Source organism: Corvus brachyrhynchos, unplaced genomic scaffold (genome assembly GCF_000691975.1).
Source record: "Corvus brachyrhynchos isolate BGI_N302 unplaced genomic scaffold, ASM69197v1 scaffold167, whole genome shotgun sequence".
NCBI lineage: Eukaryota > Metazoa > Chordata > Aves > Passeriformes > Corvidae > Corvus > Corvus brachyrhynchos.
The window spans coordinates 6,141,598-6,151,155 of record NW_008239547.1 but is presented as its reverse complement, the minus strand read 5'-3'; the positions used below and the strand labels follow the sequence as shown (position 1 = coordinate 6,151,155).

The following is a 9,558-nucleotide window of genomic DNA, read 5'->3' as shown; positions in this document are numbered from 1 at the left end:
TTGTGAACAGCCTGTCCCTCCTGTTCCTCCCTTTGGCAGAAGTCTCTTGTGCATGAACAGTGCTCCTCAGGGCAAGGCCACTTTCATTCCTGCGTGTTGTGCCCATGATGCTGCCCCATGAATATCACTGCACTGTGGGGTCACTGCAAGGTCCCTGCTCCCAGCCCATTGCCACCCTGAATTGGGCAGGAGGTGAAGTGAGAGGCCAGGCACCTGTGCTTGTATAGCTTTTGGATGCATGGAAAGGTGTCATTGAGCAGCTCCTTGCTGGTGGCTGTGGCAGGCCTGTGACTACAATTCCAGATGCTCAAAAGCTGGGATTGTCCCAGCCAGGCTAAAACTGGGTGTTGAGGACAACAAAGATCCAAAGAAGTGCGTAAGAGGACAGAGGTGACGGGCAGAGCTGGTAAAAACAGGAAAATTGGCACTCAGAGCTGGATTTGATGATAAGCTGGCAACAGCAGAAAGATGTGCTGTTGCAGATCTCAGCTATGTAGTTTTCTGGTTTTTCCTAACACAACTAGTTTTAAATAAAATGAGGTGACTGAGTAATTTTTGAATTTGATTTTCTTGCACTTAGTTTCTCCCTTAGACTGCAAAGCTCAATAGATTTTAAAAATGCTGTAGGTTTGCAAGTAGGAAAATATTTCTGATAAAGCTCTCTTTTGGCTAATGAAATAGCAGCTTACATGTGAGTTAGTATTGATGGCAGATTCAGTAATGACATGTGATTCAATTACTTTACTAGAGAGAGAAGCACTTAGACACAAATGTAAGATATTTCTGAACCTAGGCATCAGCTGGAGGTGATTGAAAATACACGATTTGTGCACATTTCTTCACATAATTACTGTGGAAAATATTGTGGCATTGTAGTTAAAAACAGACTTTTGAATGCTAATAGCTGTAGAGGGAAGAGAATTCCCAGAGAAATGCTATTCTATAAGCCCATGCTAATCTCCCCAACAGAAAGCAGAAGAGGAGGAGCTTGTCCTCACACCTGATGGCACCAGGGAATTCCTGACTTTTGAAGTTCCACTGAATGACTCTGGGTCAGCTGGACTTGGCGTGAGTGTCAAAGGTAACCGGTCAAAAGAAAACCACGCCGATTTAGGAATCTTCGTCAAGTCCATTATTAACGGTGGAGCAGCATCCAAGGTAAGAGGGAATATCTGTGTACTTTGGTCTTCCTCAGTTTTCCGTAAGTTATTTTGAAAATAACCATAGATTGAAGAAGAATGAGATCTCTAGTGTTCTCCAATTATACCATCAGAGGTAACATTTAGATTTCTACTCACGTGTTTGCATGTCCCAGGATTTAAGTAGCCCTAACAGATTCTCGGGAAGGGACGAGCCATCTCAGGTACAGTTCCATTAGTGTGTTGTTTGAGCAAACAGATTATGATAATAGCTTGAGTGCAAAACTAGAATTGGGATAGACATTTCCTACCGTGGCTGCAATGGAAGCTATTATTCCAGTGTTCATTTGGCCATAAACTTTCAGGACTAAGTATAATTGGTTGAATATTTTTCTTTTGATTTGTTGTTGTTTTTTATTTTTCTCTCTCCAGTAGACAAAGCTTCTTTTGTGTGTGTTTTATGTAACTATCTATTATTTTTCCTTTTCCAGGATGGCAGGCTTCGAGTGAATGATCAACTAATAGCAGTTAATGGAGAATCATTATTGGGCAAAACAAATCAAGATGCTATGGAAACCTTAAGGAGGTCTATGTCCACTGAAGGAAACAAACGAGGAATGATTCAGCTTATTGTGGCGAGGCGAATAAGTAAATGCAATGAGGTAAAAAGCTTTTGATATTGGGATTAGGAATTTCTCTTCTGAGGTATTTGTGTTTACAGGAGATCTCATGTTTCCTCTGAGACTTGAAAAATAATATTTGAGAAGCTAAAGAAAGAGAGAATTACAAAATGATCTGAATTTCAGTGTTAGACATGCTAACGTTATTACTGATCAATAAAGTTATTCTTTTGAGTATTTTTGTCAATGAAAAATGGGAAACACTGAATAAAACTATATTGATTTTGTAATTGGATCTCAGTGTTTACGTGATTTTTGTTCAGTGGAATTTTTTATGTAGGTCTGTTAGATCTTTCATTTATAGACTTTGTGTTAACTGACTTGTTTCTTTGTCACTTCCAGTTTTTTAATTAAGAGTAGAGCTCTTATATTTCATTATTATATTTTATCTAAACAAAAGTTTCATGTAAAGATTCTGCAAAACTTTATACCAATAATTTAGTCATTTTGGACTTTAACTATGTTGTGTCTTGGCCTTAATTGCAGGGGAGGATAAAATACTGAATTCAGGGTGAAGTGGTGATTCTTCTGATGATTTGCAACTTGTCTTCTCTTGTACAGCGTTAATGTGTTGATGTTTTGAAATTTATTCATGATTTCTAATGGCTTATCTTCTATTTCATGTAAATAATACTATATACTAGGAATATCTGGACATACGATACTGAGAAGGATTGTAGATGCTGTGGAGGACAATTCAGAACAAATTGGAGAAAGGACTGAGTTGAATAGGATACAGTTGAATGGCGGGTCAGAAAAGCATCTTTTCTTTAGAAATCTAAAAGTCAATTCTTTCATTCTGGCTAGTACGAGTAGGTTTAATCAGGAACTTTATTTCTTGATCATCATGCTTCAGAAATGATGTGCATAAATTGGTTTAGTATTGCTGCTTCTGCACAGGGGAAAAAAGAATTGTTTACTTTTTAATGCATAAATCTGATCTTCAGAAAAAATCAGTCCATAGTGTATTATAAAATCATGTCTGAAAAAGACACTAGGCTCTCTAACAGTGTTAAGCTCCTCTTGATTAACTGCTTATACAAAGCTTTTATACACATACAGGTTTATATGTGCACACTGCTAGAAAGCCAGGCGGATTCACAGGGTTTCTTGCTTAGCGTTGAAGGAATTACGACCTTTTTGTATGTGGTGATGTCCTTTTCTAGCCCTAATTCAGACTGTCTTTTGGCGACTGTTCCTTATTTTTACCCAATTTCAGGTGCTACTATGCATTACTACATAAAAAGGGTGAAATATTTTACACTGTTTCTCTGTTTAGTTTTCTTCTTTTCTAAAGGGTTGTAGAAGATGATCACTTTTCTCCTAGTGAAAGTCTTCTCGATTGAATTTATCCAGTGTTTGTAAACATGACAGAGATAAACTGGCAGTGATGAACCAAAGACATGTCTCCTTAAATCCAACACAATTTTTACTCATTCAAGAACAGCTTGGTCCCCTATATCTGCCTGACATTTAGCATGATTTATTTAGCAGAACTCATGTGCCAAAACCAGCACAGCTGCAGTATATGTGCTTCAAGATAAAAGAACTGATTGTGGAAACAGATTTAGATACACTGAAATGTACCTGCACAAGGGCAGGATAGGCCTTGTCTGTCTGGGCCTCCTTTACAGTTTTTGTGCATTTTCCCAACTCCTAAAGAAACTGGCAAGATGAGCCATAATGATTAGGAAAGCATTGATATGTCACTATTGCTGTAGTAATCATCTTTACAAAGTAACTTTTTAAAGTAATTTTTCCTAGGAATTATTGCTTTTATCACACTCATCCGAAGGAAATAAGAGGTCAATACTGTTTGCATATTTTAATATGATGAAAGGACTACTTGCATGGACATAAAGCTGTTTACCTGCTGAGCTGGCAGTTTGCAAGAAGCCAAACTTTTCTGGAAGTCTTGCAGTGCCCAGACTTCAATGAAATGAAAAGCAAAGAGAGCTTTTTTTCTTGGTACTTTGCAATTAAACCCAAGTTCCTCCTTAAAGACTGTTAAACTTAAGATATTATTTAAATATCTAAAGCTTTATTAAGTTTTAATTTAAACTTTAGATTTTATTGAGCTGATATAATACTGATAAGCTGTGATAATGTTATTTCTGAATGTTGCAGGAATACCATATATGAGTATGGTATTCAGTCAGTTCAGTCCCTCAGTAATGGCCGTGTGGCCTGAGACCCAGCTGGAGACAGCACTGCCTCAGTGGCTGGCCATGTCTTGCAGCCTTGGCTATATTATGCTTAATTCAGCAACACAGATCACTTAGGCATGCTTGTATACAAGTTGTTCCCTTGGAACATTCCAGTAATGGCCACCAGGAAAGATTTTTAGTACTAGAACACAAAAGAAATTTGGCGACAAATTCAGGAGCTTGCAGATTAGAAGCAAAAGCATGAAAAGAGCAGACCCTATCTTAATAACTCCCACCTTTTATCACCATAGAAGCACAGAATCATTTAGATTGAAGATTATTGACTCCAACTGTTAACCCAGCACTGCCAAGTCCACCCCTAAACCATGTCCCAAAGTGCCATATCTACACATGTTTTAAAGACCTGCAGGGATGGTGACTCAGCCAATTCCCTGGGCATCCTGTTCCAATGCTTGACTACACTTTTCTTAAAATATTTTACCTAATATCCAGTCTAAACCTTCCCTGGCACAACTGGAGACTGTTTCCTCTTGTTCTATTACTTGTTTCTTGGGAGAAGAGACCAACCCCCACCTCTCTAAATCCTTCTTTTAGGCAGTTGTAGAGAGCAAAAAGGTCTCTCCTCAGCCTTCTCTTTACTCTGGCCTAAACACCCCCAGCTCCTCAGTAATGGGGGTCTACTGGTTTTATTAAATACAAAAAGAAATGTTTAACTTTTCAGAAAATATTTCCGTGGTGTTTTTTATGCTCTTCTTTTTGCTCTACAACGGAGTTGCCATAAAAAAACAGCAGATAAAGAAAAATAAATCCTGTTCAACTGATTCCTTTTCTTTCTTGATTCAGCATTGTATGTGCCCACTTTATGGACAAAAACATAGCTTTGTTTCTTGTTTGTCTGAACTACAGTTAAGTGGAACTTGCTTAGTTATGTTCCCTTTTGTGCATCACCAAGAACAGTGTTCACTCTGCTCTGTTCCAATGTACGGTCAGTCCTGTGAGGTCAGGGCTTGGCTGATTCCCTGCCACGCCATGGAGTACCCACAAGTGTCTCAAAAGGGAAATCCGTACAAGGGATGATAATGCCAATGTAAAAAAGAATTGTGCTAAACATCTGGATGATAAAAGCAGTTCCTGTCTGGATGATAAAAAACCCCACAACAAAATAACAGCAAAAAAGAACAAAAAAGAACCCGAAGCCTTTTTGTTCCCTGCCTTCAAGTCCAGTAATTGTTTTGCAATTGCAAAGTCAAACTGACTTCTTTTGAGATAGACTACACAGTCTGCTTCTTTCTTCAGTAACACTGAGTTTTAATTGGATTTTAAGGAAGTTAGTGGTATGAATACAGTTCTTCTGGTTTTAATGTCAATTTTCATAATCAGCCCTAGGAGTTGCTTAGACGGGAGAATTAATTTTGCAGCACAGTTCTGTAGATTGTTGTTTCTGCATGTTTCAATTTAGACTAGGACTTTCCTGTACTTTTTGTATTTTAGTTGCTGTCTAGAAGTGAGGGACAGCTCAACCTCTGTTGTCCTGGGTTGAGAGGCAGGCACAGTTGCTTCTGATCTACTGCAGAGGCACTGTCTTTGTCAGAGAGCTTTCTTTGGCTTCTTGAACATGAAACTGTTTCAAACTTTGTGAAGTGACCTCAGATATACATTTCCCATGCCATCATTATTCTCAAACAGCTTCACAAGTTCTCATGTTGTAAACTAAGCCTTCAGAGCAGTTATAGTAACAATAAAAATGTCCATAAACACCATAAGAGTGTTATCTTGACTTCAGAGAGGCAGGGAGCAGATAATTTGTATCATCAGCCCTTCCGTAACTGTAGACTCAAAAGAGACCACAAACTTCCCAGAAGGTAAAAAGTGATTCTGTGCTGTTGTGGTTTTGCTGAACTGAAGATTTGCCTGTAGAAAGAATTTTCATTGACTCACCAGGAGATAGTGTGTAATCCACCCAGGTTTTCAAGTGAATTGTCCTGTAGTAAATATTGATATAAGCATGAAGTGTGTGTTAGTTATGAATGAACTCCAAGCCAAAGCTGTGCATCTGAGTTTTTCTCCTGTTTGCATCATGTCTATACAGAGTACAGCAATATAGAATTCTGCAAGCTGCAGTACTACAAACCTTGCAAACCTGTATTTAATAACACATCCACTTTAGACAAAATCACACACTGAATATTTGATGGATGTTGTTAGATTACTGTAACAAAAACATTTAATTTGGGATTTGGCTGTATCTGAGGTTCCCGTACCCCCTGTTTCAAAAAGTTAAACATTCTGTTCTGTTCTGTGTTTTCAGCTTCAAGCCTTGCATGTTAACTTGTCAACTTTCCTACATAAGCATGGAGAGGCTCTTTAAGATACATTTCCAAAGCTGTGAAAACAGTGAGAAAAATGGAGAGAATAACAATAATATTGACTTGATAGTCATATATGGCCAGTTTTTAACACCTCATTTTTCAGAAGAGGTTGCCATCAGCTTTTTAGATCCTTAACTCAGGGTGGAAATTTTTTAAATTGCTCAGATTTAAGGAAAAACAGTGGAGCTCCTTGTGCCGTGTTCTGTTAATTAGTGATGCTGTTATGATTAGCCTGTACGGGCAGACAGCTGGTGGCTGCATCACCAGAACGTGCTCAGCGCTCAGGCACAACTGCCAGGCACATCCCTGCAGCTGGCAGCTCCATGTGCTGATTCAAGAAAATAAAGGTATTTGTTACTTTTGGAATCCTGCGCTTTTCAGTCCTGCAACCTGGACAGCTTAGACACAGATTGCTTGTCTGTTCATGTCACAGGCAGGCTGCACTTGTCTGCCATTAAGTGAGAGAGCGTCACCATTTTCCTCAAAATGAAAAATTTCAAGGGTTTTTCTTGTTTAGCCCCTCCCCCCCCTTTTTTTTCTTTTTGACAGAATGAATATTTTGCCAAATCTGCCTGAAATGATGGTTTGCAAATGATTTGCAGATCCCCAAATGAATGTCTGTTCATCTTTTTCTCCATTTGAAAATGGGCAAACTATGAAACAGAGTGTATGTCATGATGCCAGACCATATAAGGACCTCATCATTCATTAAATAAATTGACTGATAGGTCAGTGAGAGAGACTTTGCAAATGAGTGGTTTCATTATAAGAGAAACAAGCAAGCATCTTTTCTTTTACAGTATATGTTCAGGTATAAAATATTCAGCATCATTTTCCCCTGCATGCATTACCTAGTTACCTACTTTGAAACTTATAAGACAGGTTTGTTTTTTTCTTTCTCACTAGATTAGTCTTGTTATGACCTTTGGAATTTAACTGTCAAAAAGTCTTTAGCGTCTTCTCCAAACACGGTGATTTCCCTGTTCACTCCCATCTCCAACTCATTGATAAAGCTGTTTATCAGCTTAAGCTGTTCCCAACTCTGATTCCTGGGGCAATCTATAACCCTTCTCCATCCTGAAGATCAGTCTTTGTGTCCAATTCTTTAGCCAGTTTTCAACCCAGAAAATGAAAATTTAGTCCAGTCCCATGAAAACTTAGTTTCTTTACTGCCTTTGATATTGATGCTTTGATATAGACTAGTAGTATTTTAAAAGTATCTATGTTGAAAAAGGAAGCTGGAGTATTTTGGACATCTTAACCACAGTACACACATAAGAAAGGAAAAAAGAAAGCCTGCAGAATAATTCTGTGTGACACAAAGAGCTTCAGTATTCTTGATGCAGTGTAATATACAGCAAATTTGTATACTGACTTCTTTAACATCCACAATGCTTGCATGCCTATATTTGGATAATTTACTTCTGAAGGAAAAGGGAAGTCTGATTCTTGTTTCTTTAAAAAAAAAAAGTGTGTTTATGCTTTGAATATTTTGGCACTCTTCTTGTGCATAAACGTTTTCATATTTATGTGGATAACTTCAGATAGGATGGATGGTGGTGTTTAAGTAAAAAGAACCACATTATTTGTCCTTTTATCATCTAGATAAGCAGCAGCTGGGCTAGTTAGTACAGACAGTGCTTTAGCAAACAGCTGGTTTTTATCTGAATGACAAAGGGTCAGGGTAGAGACCTTTTTTATTTAAAAAAAAATTAATCTTGTTTCTCTTTTTATTTTAAGAGAATGGAGGAAAAAAGGAACTACAGGCAGTCTGTAGCATGGGAGGTTTTATTGCATTTTTACGAATATGATCATTTAGTATACATCAGTGCTAGGATTCAGAGAGCAAACTCTCTCTTTTCAGTCTAGAGAGAAGGATCAGGAGGATCTTAGCAGTCAGTGTCTACAAATACCTGATGGGAGTAATAAAAAAGTAATAAAAAAGACTAATCTAGACTCTTCTTAGGGCTGCCCAGTGCCAGGACAAGAGCAACAGGCACAAACCAAAATACGAGAAATTTTTTACACATAAGAAAGAAAAATTCTTCTTAGAGGTGAACGGTGGCACAAGTTCCCTGGGAAGTTGAGGAGACTGTGATCTTGGGGGTATTCAAAACCCAGCTGGGCAGGGCGCTGTGAAACCCGCTCTTGCTGACCTTGCTTTTGGCAAGAGGTTGGGTTAGACAATCTCCAGTGGTTTCATCCACCCTCAATAGGTCTGTGACTCTGAACTGGCACTCCAAGGAGTGCTCCAGCAGCTATTGATAGGAGGACAGTTGCTGTGCAGATTTCTTTCCTTGCCAGGCCTTTAATGAAGTTAGGAATTCCTACAACTTTGTTTATATTACCCACTCTTTATCAGTTATCAAATCAAGTTATACCAGATAGCACAGAGACTGGTTAAGAGAAGGAACTAGAATGTGTAATTCAAGCTCTTTATTAGAAATTAATCAGGAAGAACAAGTCTATTTGAACTGCAATCTTCCTTTGGACTGTTGGACTGTTTGTCTTGCCCACAACAGTTTCCAAATTCTATTTTTTTTTCTTGCACAAACTTTCTGCTAACAATGTAAGGAAAAGGCCTTTTGGTTTTTTGTGAAAGCCAGTTGTCTAATTTTTGGCATTTTATAAAAGGCATTGTATCTTCTGTAAAGTATTTTTGTAGCTGGCTGTCAATGCCTTTGTTTAAACCCATCTTTTTGAGATGCTAATTAGAAATGGAAAAAGTTTTGCTCATGGAAATTACAGAATATATGATTCACTTTACAAAACACAGCCATATAAATGCAACACTCCTGCTATTTCTTTTATTTACCCTGTACTTTACTGTATTACCAGAAGTGAATTTCTGTATATTTCTGAGATTCAGAACGATCTTCTTGTCAGTGTCTTTCTGAAAATCTCTTGAGATCTTTCTACAAATGAGTCTCAAAGTTGATGGCTTGTCACATGAAGAAGGACTGTGTGATATGGCTCACTAAAAGCTGGACACTTGTTACATAAAGTCCTCAATATAGCACTGGGAGAATAAATCCCAAAGCAATTTGATATTTTCACACCTTATTTAAAGGCAGTGAAATGAAGGGTAGTTCATAATTTAGTACCTTTATCATGCAAGTTTAAGCTCTCAAGCAGTCTAATGTTGCTATGCTCTTTTTTCTATAAAGTGTTTCAGAAGTTAACATTTCTTTTCAAATTTGCC

At 37.9% G+C, this 9,558-nt stretch overlaps 1 protein-coding gene across 25 annotated transcripts in view; it reads left to right on the top strand.

Annotated features, from left to right (window-relative positions):
* Window positions 1–9,558, top strand: part of PARD3 (par-3 family cell polarity regulator) — a 451,418-nt gene that overhangs the window by 271,742 nt on the left and 170,118 nt on the right. For all 25 annotated transcript variants that reach the window (XM_008639287.2, XM_017741464.1, XM_017741463.1 and 22 more), the window contains 2 exons: window positions 970–1,158; window positions 1,631–1,801. In XM_008639287.2, coding sequence (XP_008637509.1) covers window positions 970–1,158; window positions 1,631–1,801 — 360 coding nt within the window. The remainder of the gene's footprint in view (window positions 1–969; window positions 1,159–1,630; window positions 1,802–9,558) is intronic.